Source organism: Bactrocera neohumeralis, chromosome 5, assembly GCF_024586455.1.
Source record: "Bactrocera neohumeralis isolate Rockhampton chromosome 5, APGP_CSIRO_Bneo_wtdbg2-racon-allhic-juicebox.fasta_v2, whole genome shotgun sequence".
NCBI classification, from domain to species: domain Eukaryota; kingdom Metazoa; phylum Arthropoda; class Insecta; order Diptera; family Tephritidae; genus Bactrocera; species Bactrocera neohumeralis.
Window position 1 is genome coordinate 39780944 of NC_065922.1, and position 17748 is coordinate 39798691.

General features: G+C 38.4%; 4 protein-coding genes across 4 annotated transcripts in view; 2 read left to right on the forward strand and 2 right to left on the reverse strand.

Annotated features, from left to right (window-relative positions):
* Nucleotides 1-1029: 1029 nt before the first annotated feature.
* Nucleotides 1030-2765, reverse strand: LOC126760787 (26S proteasome non-ATPase regulatory subunit 5). Its single transcript, XM_050476688.1, has 3 exons — nt 1722-2765; nt 1479-1662; nt 1030-1422 (listed from the first exon to the last, which is right to left on the reverse strand). The coding sequence occupies exons 1-3, from the start codon at nt 2674-2676 to the stop codon at nt 1062-1064; spliced, it is 1500 nt and encodes a 499-aa protein (XP_050332645.1). The 5' UTR covers nt 2677-2765; the 3' UTR covers nt 1030-1061.
* Nucleotides 2766-3237: 472 nt separating this feature from the next.
* On the forward strand, nt 3238-5056 carry LOC126758748 (brahma-associated protein of 60 kDa). Its single transcript, XM_050473124.1, has 3 exons — nt 3238-3439; nt 3508-4734; nt 4792-5056. The coding sequence occupies exons 1-3, from the start codon at nt 3317-3319 to the stop codon at nt 4945-4947; spliced, it is 1506 nt and encodes a 501-aa protein (XP_050329081.1). The 5' UTR covers nt 3238-3316; the 3' UTR covers nt 4948-5056.
* Nucleotides 5057-5492: 436 nt separating this feature from the next.
* LOC126758769 (lipid scramblase CLPTM1L) lies at nt 5493-7621 on the forward strand. Its single transcript, XM_050473149.1, has 4 exons — nt 5493-5953; nt 6016-6150; nt 6227-6694; nt 6749-7621. The coding sequence occupies exons 1-4, from the start codon at nt 5645-5647 to the stop codon at nt 7505-7507; spliced, it is 1671 nt and encodes a 556-aa protein (XP_050329106.1). The 5' UTR covers nt 5493-5644; the 3' UTR covers nt 7508-7621.
* A 4879-nt stretch (nt 7622-12500) lies between these two features.
* LOC126758708 (nose resistant to fluoxetine protein 6) overlaps nt 12501-17748 on the reverse strand; it is a 32461-nt gene continuing 27213 nt past the window's right edge. Inside the window, exons 3-7 of the mRNA XM_050473069.1 lie at nt 17370-17548; nt 14807-15526; nt 14582-14747; nt 13878-14501; nt 12501-13806 (exon numbers count right to left, since the gene is read on the reverse strand). Coding sequence (XP_050329026.1) covers nt 13678-13806; nt 13878-14501; nt 14582-14747; nt 14807-15526; nt 17370-17548 — 1818 coding nt within the window. The 3' untranslated portion in view covers nt 12501-13677. The remainder of the gene's footprint in view (nt 13807-13877; nt 14502-14581; nt 14748-14806; nt 15527-17369; nt 17549-17748) is intronic.

Here is a 17748-nt window from a genome sequence, read left to right on the forward strand (position 1 = left end):
TAGTTTCAAGGAACACGTATACCAAGGTTGATATGGACGAACGGACGGACATTTTTCCGGATTTCAACTCTTCTCCTCATCCTAATTTCAACATTAAAATGATCACGAAAATCAGTGATTTTTCGGAAGGTCTCACTGAGACGATCCCTTAAGTGATACTAAATATGAAATACCCGTAAGCTCACTTTCAAGGGTAATTTTATATCTCAATAACTACTGAATAAATCTTGATTCCGATATGTATGTACTTATGTTGCGATTTGAGGGGTCTCCTTTAATCCAAATCCAAATATTATATAGTATCTCAGAAATATTTTCAAAGCAAAGTATTCAAAACTTGCCCCTCTGAAAGAAGTTGCCACCACGTTGACAACATACATAACTTCTTACACGATTATCCGGAGTAAAAAGATATATGTACATATGTATGTATGTATATGTCTTATAATTAAGATAACAAACTAGCTACTTAACAAAGGCAAAAACAGTGAACAATTTATTTTTTGCAGACGTTTTTACATAAATAAAACGGTTCCGGAATTGACTCGGATTTTATCCGGCCAAGAGCTATTATTTTGAGGTTCTAACTCTGTTCGGATCGGTAAGTAATATTGTCATCACTTTTAAAGCAACACCTAACAGTACGGTTGCTCCGTATCCTCCTGAACTGAGCTGGCATTGAATTGGATTATATCGGGTCAATACTTCCCTTATCCTCCATATAATTAATATAAAAATTTTCAAACTTCCGAGTGACTTTACAAAATATCAAAATCGATTTTTTCAACCCTCAGCGTTGCGCTGCGTTTATTTATGACTGTCAATTTTCTGCATTAACGAAAAATTCAATAGCTCAATTTCAAAATAATATTCTATACATCTTCACGACTTTTCTAGTAAAAATTTGACCGACAGCAGCTTTAGCACACTTTCAAACATTTCAATAAAAATGTGAGATATTACTAAGTAGTCAAAAAAAAAAAAATAATTATTACAAAATGAGCTCACGTTAGAATGACAAACAACAAATATTTCTCAATTATATTTTTATTACGCATCCATCAATTGCCTTCCGTAGCTATGTCTAATATACTTTGCACGAAGTATGGACCTTCATTAACATAAGTGCGTAATTGTAAATTAATTTGCATATCAAAAACATCGGTATCTGCTAAAAGACTGATTAACTCGAATTTTTTATATTTCGCGTCTTTGTCAAACTCAATTTTTCGATCAAGTAAAAATTCCACAAAACCAGCTGTGTTTTTTAATGCTAGTAATCCCCATTTATGAAGGCAAAGGGATTTAATGAAGCTTAGACATGCTACTTTGATATCAGGAAACGGATTTCGACAATAGTCCATCAGAAATTGCATACTTTCTTCTCCAGCTAAATACTTGAACCATTTGTGGAGCAATCCCCTGAAAAATAGGTAAAAATCATTGAAATGTTCAATAACAAGTGGTTCTAGATTTACTCTATATCAGTTTGATTAGAACTTTCGGTCGAAAAAACCATTTCCAATGTGTTAAATGCTCGGTTTTTCAAATCTATGGAGAGGTTTCTCAAATACGAACCCATAGCTTCAAACGTTTCTTTAATCAACGCTGGATAATTTTGATCTAATAGTTGTTTTCCTTTCGTAGTTTGATTGAGATTCGCTAAAATTTTAACAAAACATAGATTTTTTCACATTTTATTTATTTTTAAGATTACTTACCAAATGTATCAAATGCCGCTGGCAGTATTGACATATTTCCAGAAAGAATGCTTTCGAATAGACAATGTATCATATGAGGATAATCAACAATTACTTTCTGAGGTTGCACTGAAGCGGTTTTGCCGAAAAATTTCATAATTCCTGGAATGAGTAATTGATCGATTGGGTTTTGGTCAACATTTTCCACACGCCTGCTTATTATTTCGAAAACTTGTCTATTTTCTAAATATAGTAACCCATGATTTTGTTCTGCAAGTGCAACTAGTATTTCAAGAATATTTACTTGAAATAGCACATCATCATTATCAAGCTCTGACAAAGCTCGATCCAGCAGAAATTCAACTTGATGAAGCATAGTTGGCGATTGCTTGGCAAGATTTACAGCAAGTTCATAAACACGACACTTAACAATTTCATTAGATGTCAACATATCCAATAATTTGCTTTTAATGCCTTCATCATTTATATGTTGCTCAAGAACTATAGTTAATATTCCAATCGCTGGAACTCCGACTTTGCTGTCATCTTCCTTTAATCCATTTAATATATGAATGAGAAGTTCAGAAGATATTTGAACATTTTTATTGCTGTTTCGCTGTCTTTCTAATTGTTTTAAAATTGTGTTGAAAACAACAGATTTTATACTAGATCGTGGATGTGTCAGGGTCAGCTCCAAAATCGTCGGTAGGGTACTTTGTCCAAGGCTCATGTGTGACATGCATATTGCTAATATATCAGCAGCCAGTTCACATTGTTCTTTGGCCTCAGTTTTACAATTTAAACATTCAATAAATTCTGGAGCGTTGAGTAAACGGTCTGTAATTTGTGTTTCCAATTGAACGTCTGAAGTTTCATTAATTTCGTACAAACGCATTCGAATTTCAGATAATGCGGTCAGGCGATTCTCCTGGATATTTAAATTGCTGATTTGTTCACAAAACCAATTTTCGTTCATTGTGGCGAGATTTTGCAGAATTACTAATATTTAATTAATTCTGTGAAGGAATTTCTTTCATTCTGTTTTTTGTTATTGTATTGAATAAATGACAATTCACTTCTTTTGACAATTGTACTTGGTGTTGCCACAGTGACAGCTTACCCAGCGCTTTAATATTAGGCTGTGTGCAAAAGCAAAATTCTTCACTGTGTGGGATTGTATATATATTATTAAAAGCATTTCGAAATTAAAAACAATTTGCGTGACAGTTCTCGGATTATGTCCATTTAATATCCAGCTCGAGTAACATATGTGCCGTTTGTGTTTTTAAGATTTACCCGTGTAGAATATAATCGATTGGAAAAGAAGGCCAACAACAAGTTATGCTCAGTTTTCCGAAAATTTAAAATGAATTTCCGAAATATGTCACAACCATTGAAAATTTACGCACGAGAACGTATTCTAGAGAGCAACCAGCCGTTATGAGAAAATTATGCGGTGTAAATAACTCCTTAGCATGCGAAAAATACAGAGTTGGCAGCACTTAAATGGTGAGTTACTTTTGACAGTTGTGTCATATTCTACGCCATTTTTATTGGAAAATTTTTAGTGACGCTTTTGAAGTGTAGGTTTTTCTTGTGTCCTAAATATATTTAAAATGTCTCAAAGGTTTGCTCCTGGGCAGCCAGGACCAGCTCCGGTTCCCGGACAACCTCGATACCAGGCACCACCTCCACAAACATCAGGCATGCGGCCATACTCTGCCGGTGGAAGTTTTCCTGTGAGTATTAAGTATTGATTAATGTATCGATGCACCTTAATTGTTCAGTTTTATACACATTTTAATAGCAACGTGGATTTCCATTGCATCAAAATCCAGCTCAACCGGGGCAAAATAATGCAAATTCACCCGGTGGGCCACCATTACATCCCAGAGCCGCACAACCTGGTTTTCAAAGTGGTCTTAGGGGAAGTGGCTCCGGTGGAGGAAACAAAAGATCAGCTGAAGCTCGTAATATTAATAGTAATCAAAGTAAAGGAGATTTTGTAGCTGCAAAGAAAAAGAAAAAACTCGCAGATAAGATTTTACCTCAAAAGGTGAGGGATTTAGTACCGGAATCGCAAGCATATATGGACTTACTCACTTTCGAGAGAAAACTTGATGCCACTATTATGAGAAAGCGTCTGGATATTCAAGAAGCATTGAAAAGACCCATGAAACAAAAGCGAAAACTTCGCATATTTATATCTAACACATTTTATCCATGTAAGGAACCAAGCAATGAAGGTGATGAAGGTTCTGTAGCTTCATGGGAGTTGCGTGTGGAAGGTCGTTTATTAGAAGATGGAAAAGGAGATCCCACTACAAAAATAAAACGGAAGTTTTCATCTTTTTTTAAGTCTTTGGTGATTGAATTGGATAAGGAATTGTATGGTCCTGATAACCATTTAGTGGAGTGGCATCGCACTCATACTACTCAAGAAACTGACGGGTTTCAGGTCAAACGACCAGGTGACAGAAACGTACGCTGTACGATTTTATTATTACTGGATTACCAGCCATTGCAATTTAAATTGGATCCAAGACTAGCACGTTTACTCGGAGTGCACACACAAACACGTCCAGTAATAATTTCAGCGCTTTGGCAATACATAAAAACTCATAAATTACAAGATGCTCATGAGCGTGAGTACATAAATTGTGACAAATATTTGGAACAGATATTTGGATGCCAACGTATGAAATTTGCGGAGATACCGCAACGTCTTAATCCCTTGCTTCATCCGCCAGATCCAATTGTAATTAACCACTTTATTGAGAGCGGTGCAGAAAACAAGCAAACTGCATGTTATGATATAGACGTTGAAGTTGATGATACACTTAAAAATCAGATGAATAACTTTTTAATGAGCACAGCTAGTCAACAAGAGATACAAGGTTTGGATACCAAAATTCACGAGACTGTGGACACCATCAACCAGATGAAAACTAATCGGGAGTTCTTTTTGAGCTTTGCGAAAGATCCCCAAAAGTTCATACATCGTTGGATTGTTAGCCAAACTAGGGATTTGAAAGTAAGCGATATATATTTGATACCAATAAAAAACGAATCTTAATTGTATTATTTATAGGCAATGACGGATGTTGTTGGTAATCCAGAAGAAGAACGCCGTGCTGAGTTTTACTATCAACCGTGGACTCATGAGGCTGTATCTCGATATTTCTTTACGAAAGTGAATCAAAAACGTGCGGAATTAGAACAAGCTTTAGGAATACGTAATGCCTAACTTCTCCACTTGCTTATTAATTATTTATGTATTAATTTTCTAATATTGCTATAATAAATTTTAAACACATTTGTGTTACGTAATTATTGCTTGAGGCCACGGTTTCAAATGCTATTTTTTTTTAATCAATTGTGAAAGCTATTTTAAAAACGTATGGAAATTGTTTTTTTGCTAATACATACCTATGAAAGCACCATATAAAAGTTGGAAACTTATATTTTACACTTTATTTATTAATTTCGTAAAGATATATCGTCAAATGAGAAAGATTTACATACGATTGCTTGTTTCCGATTATTCGGTTTCGACAAATGAGCAACTTCTTTGGGAGGAAAGAAAGTGTGATTAATTTCATAACGATATCTCAGAAACTAAAAGATGTTCTCAACGTCCGGTTAGCAGTCATCTATCAGTTAAGTTCTGGTTACCACCTTTAGTTATTGCCTCAGTTTAAATATTTGCGCCTCAGCAATAATTAAAATATAATGTGGCAGCGTAGTTTCGTGCTGTGAATGTCTTAACTAAGAAGAAGCAGTCGTTGTGAATGGGGAATATGTTGCTACTATCTTTCACCGGCCCAGTTGGCTGGTTGAGTTTTAATAACAAAAAATAGGAAAAGTTTAGCTAATGTTGTTTTATTTCAATTTGATTCCCATTTTTTACCGGTTCATGTAAAGAATGCAATAAAACCACCGTAATGTATTTCCCATCAATTACAACGATATTGGGCGTTGCCTTTATGGCTTACGTAGCTCACTCTATTTGGTTGATGGCGCAGCTTTTTACTACGTTACATTGCTCAGATCGTCCTTGCTATACCTCATTTCTTAGTGATAACCCACGTATGCAATTAGCACTATTTACATCCATCACCCCAAATCCAATTACAAGCGAAGTGTCTAAAATTTTTAATACTAAGAACTTCGACTATAGGAATTCGTATTTAGATGATTTTCAAATTGATGTTCCATTAAAAACTCGCCGAAATGGAAGCCTTTATTTACAGGTACAATTATTTGATTTGTAAATATTTCATACTTTTCATATACGATTATAATTCGGCTTAAGGTTGTGTTGGCTTTGGAAGGTGAACCACTCGAATGGAGAACATTAAGAAGAGATGGTCCCACAGTAATCCACGTAACCAGATTGACAGAATTTATTCCTCCACGAATAGAAGCATTTAATTTACTCGGTGAAAGCGTAAGTTACAACAATGACAACATAAAGAAGCCATTTAGAGTTTATAATTAAAGACGAATTTTTGTAATATTTGTAGAAGAATTCGAATGTAAATCAATCCGAGAAAAAAGAAAAACCGAAATCTAGAAAAGTCAAAGATAATGTTGTGGAAAATAAACCGGTTACACATATAATGTCTCATGTTTACATCAATTTACTCACGGATGCTATATCATTATCAAACACGGATGTTCCACCTGAGATGGCGAAATTAATACAAATCAATCGCAACCGTCAAATAATGCCAATCCTTAAGACTGATTTCTTTAATACTCGTTTAAAAAATTTGGTACAAGTAACTAAAAATACCACCGAGTTCAATGTAACATTTTATTATAAGCCAATTGGCATTGGAAAACTACGTTTAATGCTTATGATTGAAAACTCAATGCAAATGATGCAAACTATAGGATTTTCGAGGAAGGATATTGATGATGTAAAAGGAATGTTCTCTGATACCAACGTATATTTACTCTGCGGCACCATATTTGTTGCCAGTGTACATGTAAGTATAGTAATTGTGAAAACTACAACATATTAATATTGGTATTGCTTTTAGATCCTCTTTGATTTCCTTTCGTTCAAAAACGATGTAATATTCTGGCGCAGAAAAAAGACCTACGAAGGACTTTCAACTCGTACAACACTCTGGCGAGCATTCTCACAAATTGTGATTTTTATGTATTTACTGGACGAAAACACATCCATGCTGGTTCTAGTTCCGGCTGGCCTTGGAGTGCTAATAGAATTATGGAAGTGTAAGAAGATATTAAAATTAGAAGTAGGAATTCGTGGCATTCGAAGGAGACAGATAAAAGAAAAACAGTCATGCCAAAGTGAGGAAAAGAAAACGGAAGAATTCGACAAGCAAGGAATGAAATATTTGAGTTATTTATTATATCCCTTATGCCTGGCTGGAGCTGTTTATTCACTCCTATATCAACCACATAAAAGTTGGTACTCGTGGACTCTGAACTCGCTCGTTAATGGAGTTTATGCCTTTGGTTTTCTATTTATGTTGCCACAGTTGTTTGTAAATTATAAGTTAAAGTCCGTTGCTGCATTACCCTGGAGAGCTTTTATGTATAAGGCGTTCAATACTTTCATAGACGATTTCTTTGCTTTCATCATCACCATGCCTACCGCGCATAGAGTAGCATGTTTACGAGATGATGTTGTGTTCCTTATATACTTATATCAGCGTTGGCTCTATCCCGTGGACAAGAATAGGCTGGACACAGGGCATGTAATTGAAGAAAATGCTGAGACTGAGGAAATTACGACTTCTTCGCGTAATTGCAATAAAAAGAACAACTAATATAGAAGTTGTCATGCACAAAGGATTCAATATAAATTTTAACATTCCTTTATTCTGAATTAAAAGCGAAAGATGTAGCACCGAAATAAATGCACTAAATGTTTTGTAATTTAATTTGCTGTTCGTTTTTTATGTCCATATTTCTGAATTCGTGATCGTGGAGATAGTAAAATTTGAATGTTGGTGTATAACGAATGACGTAATGATACGAGTACATGTGTGTATTGTATTTACAATTTACTACTTCGATGAGATACCTACGTCAAATTAAATTAATTGGTAAAGAGCAGCGTTACGGTTTTATAATTCAAAAATTTGTATATTTCCAATTTTTAATACCAATTTGCAGATTATAAATTTGATTATAATTATTTATTCAGATTTTTAGAAATTTTTAATAGAATGCTAATTTTGGCAGTAATTGAACATTTTATATTTATGAGAGTAATTGGTTATAGTTTTCCATATGTGAGAAAAACATTAATGAGGATGAAAATCACTATATTAGGGATATCAGGTTAATAACAAGGACTAACCAATTTCATTAATACCCACCGCTAAACTGTGACGTTTGCCATCAAAAGAGGGGGAAGAGCACGGGAAATTGTGTAGTTTGCGACAAATTTAATACAATAGTTAAGAAAGGCTAAGTTCGGGTTCAACCGAATATTTTATACTCGTGCAACTTGATTGATTGAAGATGAGGAATGCACCGCGACCTTTGGTCTATTGTGCCCTCTCCTAACTCACATAGACTCACCTAGCCTCAGCGCATTGATGAAGTTCAATAGACTTCCGGGCGCTAATGAGGCTATGCGATCCCAATCCGGAGACATTGATCCAAGGGCCTTAGTCCTGCGTCTACAGACTGCTGTGCAGTCGATCAGCAGGTGTTCCGGGGTTTCAGGCTCCAAGTCGCAGAACCGGCAGTTAGCGCAAGAGGATAGGCCCATTTTGTACAGATGCCTATTCAACTTGCAGTGGCCGGTATACCATGCGACCAGTAGCCTGAGTTTGTTCCTGGGGAGGTTTATTACAACCTTGAACCTACTCAAGTTGTATCCTCCAATTACCACGTGTTTGCTGCCAATGCTCTTCCCTGCCCACTCCTTCCTTGCGGAGTAGCTCCTTTATGGTATGGGGACCTACCCCAATAAAGGGTTCGGGTCCCACCATCCTGGTGGAGGCTGCGGAGCGGGCTAGCTCGTCCGCCAGTTCATTACCGGCTATACCTCTGTGACCAGGCACCCAAATTAGGTGTACCTGGTTACGTTCTGCAAGACTGTTCAGCCTTTCCCTACACTCCTGCACTAATAGCGATTTGATTTCGTAAGAGGAGATCGCTTTTAGCGCCGCTTGACTATCGCTGAGAATGGCTATTCGCTCATTGCGATAGTTGCGATGGAGGTTTATTTCTATACACCGACTTATGGCAAAAACTTCTGCCTGGAAAATGCTTGGGAACTCTCCCATGGGTATGGAGAGCTTAGTGCGTGGGCCCGCAATCCCTGCTCCGATTCCCTCCGACATTTTCGAGCCATCGGTGTACCACCTCAGTGTGCTATTCCTCAACATCAGCTCGAGATTGGAGTCATTCCACTCGTCTTTGCTGCCGAGGGTGACCTTAAACTTTTTCTTGAAGTTAACTGTTTTGGTAGTGCTGTCCCTCGGGAGGAGGGCTGATGGTATATCGCCACTTATCTTTTCCATCCTCTGGGACGAGATTACCCTGCCTTTGCCCCACCCCTCTGTCGTTATTTGCAGAATTGTATGCTTGGCTACCTGACCAATAACCAAATGAGGCGGAGTAAGTTCCAGCAGAACCTCCAGTGCTGCCGTTGGACAAGTGCTAGCCGCTGCAGCTGCGATAGTTTGGCCTTTACCAAAGTCTGCGACTCTATTGAGGCTCAGGCCACCGCCCCGTATGTGATTATTGGTCGCACTATCATGGTGTACAACCACCTAACTGGCTTACAGCCCCAGGACTTTCCTGCCAGCCGATTGCACACCATTAAAGCTTTTGTTGCTTTGACCAAGGTCAGGTTTACATGCTGCTTCCACCGCAGAGTAGAATCTAGCATCAAACCTAGGTATTTGACACTGCTGGTCATCCCTATCTCTCTGCCCCCAAGTGTGAGATTCCTGAGACCGGGTAGGGACCTGCGTCTCGTAAACGGGACTACGGTCGTCTTGGAGGGACTGATATTCAATTTAACCTCCATACACCACCTCTTCGCCAGGTTTAGACCTCTTTGTATTAGGTCACAGAGAGTGTTTTCGTATTTACCTTTTGCTATAATTATTACAATGTCGTCCGCATACCCTTGGCAGCGGATCGCATTGTTCGTTAGCAGTACTAACAGGTCGTCTACGACCAGACTCCATAGCAGGGGTGATAACACACCTCCCTGTGGGCAGCCTCTTGTTGTGCCGAGACGAATCCTCTTATCACCTACTGTGGTCTCAGCAACTCTGGTGCGCAGTACGGCTTCAATCCATCTACGCACTGGTGCTGCCACATTCCTTTTCTCCAGTGCCTCGGCTAACCTCTTATGAGATGTGTTATCAAAGGCACTTTCGATGTCCAAGAACGCACAAAGCATCACCTCTCCATGCTCCAGTGAACTCTCTATCTCAGAGGTTATCTGGTACAGAGCAGTACTGGTAGATCTGTCCGTTCTGTAGGCATGCTGAGCCGCATGCAGGGGTGCTCTCTTCAGCGCTGTCGTCCTTATTTCATGGTCCACGATCTTCTCCATGGTTTTTAGTAGGAAAGACGTTAGCCTGATTGGCCTGAAGGATTTCGCCAATGAGTAGTCTTTCCTACCTACCTTGGGTATGAAGATCACCTTCGATGTCCTCCATACTTCGGGGATGTGCGTCATTGCGAGGCTTTCCCTCAGCAGCCGAACCTGGTGAGGCAATAAATACTGCTCCCCTGTTGTAACAGCGCTGGAAAGATGCCATCCACTCCCGGAGACTTGAATCTCTCAAACGAGGCCATTGCCCATCGGATCGAGTACGCCGTAAATAGCTGTATGGCGATATTCCAATCCTCGCGGGATGGCCTGTGTTCGATCACGGGTAGACATTGGTCTTCCCGAACCGTCTCCGGGAAGTGCGCCCGCAGAAGCTCCGCCGCTCTATCCTCTGCGCTGGTCGTAAATGTCCCATCTCCTCTTTTGATTGCTACTACTACGTCATTTGTGCCTCTGGATATCTCCCCTGGGAAGTAGGCTGAAGCCAGGACGAAGTCCTTGCCTTCGAAGTCCCTGGCTTGCACCGCCACCAGATCCTGCGTCAGGAGCTCTGAAATGCAGAAGAATTCAATGTTATTCCTGACAACTGTGCAAGTTCTCGGTCTCTCGCTAGAGAGATCCCAGATTACCTTATCTGACTCCGTTTTGAGGCCTTTAACCTCTCCTCTATGTACCCAAGGCTCTTGGATCAGCAGTATGCCCAGTTTCTCCGCTGTGAACCTGTTCGCTATGACAGCCGAAGCTGCCGCCGCGTGATGCAGGTTCACCTGGACAATTTCCGTATAGACGGCCATTATAATAATGGTTCGTAGATCCTCTTCCCCGCCGTTAATCACGCTGCTGTCCAGTGGGTCTCCTAGCCCCTCGAGGAGTTCCTGTGTGGAGGGTAGCTCTGCTCCCTGACCACAGGAACTAACATCCGGGACGTCGATGGTCGCCGCTGGCATTGCCTGTGCAGTCCTGCTTTCGCTGGGCTGATTCGTCACCTCGTCCACCTGCATTGCATATTGTCAAATATACACGGTATAAGGCCAACCGGAAGTTCGAAAATCTTTTAATAGGTGTATGGGAGATATGTGTACTATTGACTCGATTTTATCTATTTTCGGAATAGGCACAGAGATGATTCGTTAGGAGAAAAATAGGACTACTAAATTTTAATTTAGATAATTAACATATTGAGCGATATATGGGCTAAGAGTCAGCCGGAAGTTCGAAAATTCTTAAATTCTTCTAATATGTATATGGGGGCTAAGGGAAATATTGAACCGATTTAAGCCAATTTTGCCATAAAGACATATATAGTATATTATATCAATTATATATCTCACTCTTTGACCGATATTTTTGGCTCTAGGGTCTACCTTTTCGGTATCCGGGCGCTTGAATAGTTATACTTTTAGTCATAACGTGGCACACCTCAAAGCCAATAGCCGTACAAAGTTTTATCCGGATATATTGATTGGTTCTTGATTTGTTCTTAATTTGTATACTAGAAAGTAAAGGAAAGAAAGCTAAAGAGAGGATCCGTAGGGTGGTTTTATACCACCAACTACACCATAGTTTTGATCAGTTTATATGCTGATGATTGCGAATTGGTATTGATGGCATGTGCTCGAAATGAAGCAACTATATCTCAGAAATTTTTCGCTTATTTACTGCAAAAAGCTAAACGCTCTCCCCTACAAACCCAAGGAAACGATTTATAAATCGGATCGTAAAATTACAGCCTATGCTTCAACAGAGAAATAGTGGAATAAGTATATTGAAATGAGCCACCAAAACACCAGACAGACAGTAATCGGACTTCTTCAGGAAAATGCTACATTGTCGTCTCTGATTGAATCAAAACACACTTCCAGCGACATCAAGCGAAAATTCTTAAATTGCAAGAACGATATATCCGTACTCCTCCTTATACATAATATAACGGCAAAATGTGCTGCTGACAAGCACTTCACGTCATCCATATAGGAGGCAATGCCTCTCTTCTAGTAAACGGCCTTGAGGCAGACACATCATCCAGACTTAAGTCTGTCATTGTGGGCTGGCCGTATCAATATAACTCGTTCTCTGGAGCTTCCGTTAGATGGCATTGATGACCACAACTAATATCTTCCCAATACGTAAGTAATCTTTGAGCAGCCGCAAATAAAAGCAACGATTGAGCATATATTATTTTCGGTACATGGGTCTCAGATCAGTTTAGTGTAGTTAAGAATAAAACACATATGTATGTATGTATGTACTCTCTTTGTGACTTATAATTATATATTTTAGTTTTGTGCATTTGACTTATAAATCATGATATTTATTTATTTCATCGAAAATGTTTATATAAAAAATATTTAGTATATATACATACTATTTGTTTTTAAGTATGTTTATATGTATGCACATGTACCCATTTATATTAGATGTACATATACACAATCACTATATAACTTTTATGCAACTAATCTAAATGAGAATGAGCGGATGTTTAAAGGGTTTTATATCGAGTCGATTAATCGCTTACTCATTGCAATTTCGGCGATTCACAGCATGAGTGCGTTCGTTAGCTTTGGAATAAATATGTATGTATGTATGTACATAGTATGTTCGTTAATGACATTGCAAATAAAAAGTTAATGCTTGAAAGTTTAGACTGAATCCAAAATCAATGTTTTCATCGCTTGCACCTCAAAGCGCGATCCGATGTCATATATGATGATGGAAAATGTTTCATGATATACACAAATATATGTATGTAAATACTTATGTATGTGGATAAATAGTTAAAATTGATTTTGCACCTTTTATACATAGATATGTACATCTAGGTATGAAGTATATACTCCAGGGAAGTGCGAACCCGCAGATATGTCACTAGTTCAGGCACTGGAGCAATTTCGCCAAACTCGTACTGGTCTCTTGTAGTGTTCTGAAAATGTCATGGCTTTCTTGTATGCAGGCGCGAACTATTTGCAAAAGATTGTACCGAGTGCGCCTTCAAGAAGAGATCTAAAATGCGTGGGCCATAAATACAAAACTTCTAAAGTCTACTTCGTTTCTGGTAAACTGTAACGGTAACGAAATCCGCCAGCTGACGTACTTTTGAGCATTTCATAATCGTTCGGTGCCATAGATTGGCTATGGTATTAGCGCTGTTGTCAGTTGCTCTTACAGCAAAGCATAATCGTGCTGGATGGAACAGAACTGAACTAGTTTCGAACTAGTGAAATTCCTTGCAGTATGTCAGTGTACATATGTATGTGGTATATATCAGTAAATGTTTTAAATGAAGTTGTGCATGTTGATTGATTACAAACTTAAGGAACAAGATTAAAATGTAAATGAAAAAGTAATTAAATACATACATATGTACATGTATATGTTAACATATACAAATATTATATTAAATTACTTAAACTAAGCGATACGCTTTTTTCGACTAGGAGACAGGATTTTCAACATGGTGACGACGGGCGCTTCGAATGACATCGACACTACAAACGATAAGAGATACGAGGCCACCACGAGTCCGAAGAACAATATCACCTAAGAGCAAAAATTATAATTTTAATTATTAAATATTTACAGATATTTCCAAAAATATACTGCCAACATACCATTGTGTCACCGCCCAGATGAAGGGGCGCATCGGTGTTCAAAGCCATGGAACGTATGACAATCGGATGCACGAGATATGCGCAATAAGTGACCCGCGAGAAGGGATACAGGCAAGGAGCTGAAAGCAATGTATTTATGTATCCACCATAACCTGTGGAACAAGCAATCGTGATCCATGCCAGTGATAAAGCCCAAGCTGAGTGACTGAGTGAGCTATACGCGGCTGCCATAAACTGTGATAATTCGGCACGATACAAGCCAAACACGAGAACAAACAAGTTGAGCATGGCCAATACCCAGAGAGTGACTACTGTTAGACGTGGTAAACGGATTTTACAGTTGGTGCGGAATAATATCCAGCCAACAGCCATACCAATAAGGTAGGGACCAAGACGTGTCCAGGGTTTGTCGTAAATTTTATCGAAGAGCGCTAGCGGATCATCAGTATCTGGACGATGGTTGTTTGTAAATGCTATGACTGCTGTGGTAATCCATGACGATACTAAGAAAAATAGTGTGGTGAATGCCGATAACTTAAAATGTCGCACGCCAATAATCAGTATGATAGCACCGATTATATAAAACTGTGTGTCATTCGCCAGATACCAACTCCATAGCATACACTGCGAAGGAAGACATTTCAAATAATTTAGATAATTTCTTTTTCAGCTTAATTATCGTTTATTGAAGTTATTTTGTTTACCATTTGATCTACTGGAAAGAATGTGTTGATGTACAGCAAGTTACGCCACCAATATTGCGGACAGGTTTCGTGATCCATAGTCGGAGGGTCGAATATTGAGTAGGCTGCCAAATATTTCATGGATACTTGCACCACGCCGAGCACAAACATGTACGGAGCTGTTAACCTACCAAATGTAAATGTATTAATCTTCGCTTACCAGCCCAATAATTTCAATGTACAAACCTCATGAAACGATATGCGACCAATCCAAAAAAGTGTGCAGTACCAGCTGCCAGCTCACTCGTTCCTTTCGTGAGTTTATTTAGTTTTCCTTTGGCGTTCGTGCGGAAGTACAAATATGAAACCAAGAAACCACTGATAAAGAAGAATGTATCCACGCTGAATGGTCCGTTGGTGATGGCTTGAAAGAAGAAATTTTTCTCCACTTCCTTGCGCAACTCCATATTGTCGGAGTATTTGAAGACCACTATGCAAGTGTGACCTAGTATCACCCATGCCATTGAAAATGCACGTAATCCATGTATAGACGGAATGGTGTCTGCACCGACGTTTCGATCACAGATCGCATTGAAATTCGTAATCGCTGAGAATGATAATAATAATTCGGAGTAAACACCTAGTTTTTCCGGTTCGTGCAGATGACCTTCCAGATGTTCATCTGAAGTGCTGTTGCTACTCGCAGGACCGCCACTTATCTCATGTGGCATGTTCAGTACTATATTCAGTTCGTTAAGGGATTCCTTGATGGACTCTTTTTTAAGCGATTCATGTGCCAAGGAATCACTGTAATCAGAAGAAGGACAGCCAATGCCAGACGAGGTTTCACTGTTATTCATCATTTCTTTATCCTGACGACGAAGTGCTGCTTTCAAGCGACGGGTCAAGTATATTTCGTATAATGTGCCGGCAGTTATAAGTGTGAAAACGAAAGATGTGACAATTCTAAAAAAAGATAATATTTTATCACTCATCTATAAATATATTCATGTTTGTATATTTGTATGTACTTGTGCAGGATATGAGTTTAAGGGGAGAATTTTATTTTTCGAATGATTTTGTCTTAAATGAAACCATAATATCTCGAAATGTTGTGTGTAAATTTCGAGACGGTTGGAGCACAATGTCCTATGAATCTTTTATATCACATTTCAAAATTTTAATGCGCTTTCCTCTCAACTTTTATCTTTAAAGTCATTAAGCCCGGATCGTTTTGTAATTTTGAACACTACAGAGCACACGTGAAAATTAGAACTAATGAAGACCATACTTCTTCGAATGTTTTGTATGTTAATTTATTTATTCGTTTTGTCAGTTTTTGTATTAGAAAGTTCTGATCATCTTCTAATATCTTTGACATTCTTTGCCATTATTTTCGAGACTTTGAAGTTGCGTCATATCATAATTATTGGCCAATCTACTGCAAGAGTATTCAGGGCTTGGATTTTTTCGGTTCTAATATTTGTTTGGTTAAAAGCACACTTAAAATTATTCAATATAACATCATTTGGATTGTTAAGCTTAACATCAAAACCATTCAATGTTTTCACAGAAGTTAGAATAGCTTTTTATTGATAATATCGACACTCGTCTGAATTTTATGGGCGGTTCTTCTCGCTTTAATAGTAATTTATTAACGTAATCCCAGTACGGTTTTCATCATCGACCTCTTCCTGGTCTCTGGTACCACCGAAACACACCACTTCTTGCTAAAGCAATATCTGGGTAAGCCTGCTTGATCATATCAAACATCTCTGTCGTAAAATTTACCAAGTTTCGCACAAAATTTAATCGCGTACCTCTGCTCTAACGAACGCTGCATTTTCGGCTTGCACCACTCACCGAAACACGTCTCACAAAAATCTTTGTCCTGACTCTCCTGGTACTCGGAGACAACTGACCAACCTCTTGTTCGTTAGCTAGGAACGCCCACTACCGAATCCAGTCGGTGCGCGCACGCTCCGAAGTTCAGTCGCAGCGGAAGTAAATCAGTCCTATTACTTTCCGGACAAACCCCGTAGGCACTAAATTATGATATATATGTATGTAGTTGTAATTTGGTACAGGGGATCAGTGGGCGTACCACCGCCCAATTTTGGTGAAATCCCATATCTCATCTCTAGTGTGTGTCACCTTATGATCAAAAATTGTTTAAATCCGATGGAAAACTTCGGTCGATGTGCGATATATATAACTGAAATTAAGGAATAATCCTTCTCTTATATACTTAATATAAAGATTTTCGAAATTGCGGGTGACTTTGTACCGCATATAGCGGCCAATATGTGAGTTATCCCAATGAAAACAAGGGAGCCTGTTTTATTCATAATAGTGTATCTTTGTGCCCAAAATAGATAAATTTGAGCGAAAACTTGGCCTAGTCCCTATATATAGCTAATATCAGGATTTTTGAACATCCGGCTGACATTATTCTATATGATTGCTTATACAAATTATAATATTTCTCTGGCTTTGATTCTTGCAAGTTGCAAGAGTATAAAATGTTCGGTTCAACCCGAACTTAGCCCTTCCTTACTTGTTATCAGTTACATGCGTTATTTAACTAAGTTTAACTATTTATTTCTCACTGCCTTCAGAGCTTTTATTTTATTAAAAAAACTAGACCCAAGCCTCCGATCACGTATATTTTGGGACTGGCATTATGTAAGAGAGGCATCTGTGTATTAATCACACGTTTTCGTAGCAGAGGAAGACAAAAAAGGATGTTTGCATATCGTGTTTGGTGAATATATATATAATTATAGTACTTTCGTTTATTAAAACTCACATTAGAATCCAAAATGTTCGATCGTCGTACAAGTTGAACTTCCCGTTGGTGGGCATGCGCACATCCAAAATGTTAACCGTCCGTGTTGCCGAGGGTGTTTGTGTAGATTCTGCTAAAACATTAACTTCTTTGGTTGAACAGCTAGAAGGTAAACAAACGCCAACGTAGATGGTTCGAGTCTAAAATCCAAACGAAACAATTCACACTTGAAAATTCAAAAATATCTATTTACTATATTATTTGGATCTTACTGTAGAGGCACCTTTACCTGTGTTTACTTAGCAAAGGAGAATATCTTTTGCAAATAAATTAACTGAGATTAGCACCTCCGCGCAAGCGCAACCACTCAGAAGAATAAATGTTTGATTTTAAAACAAGT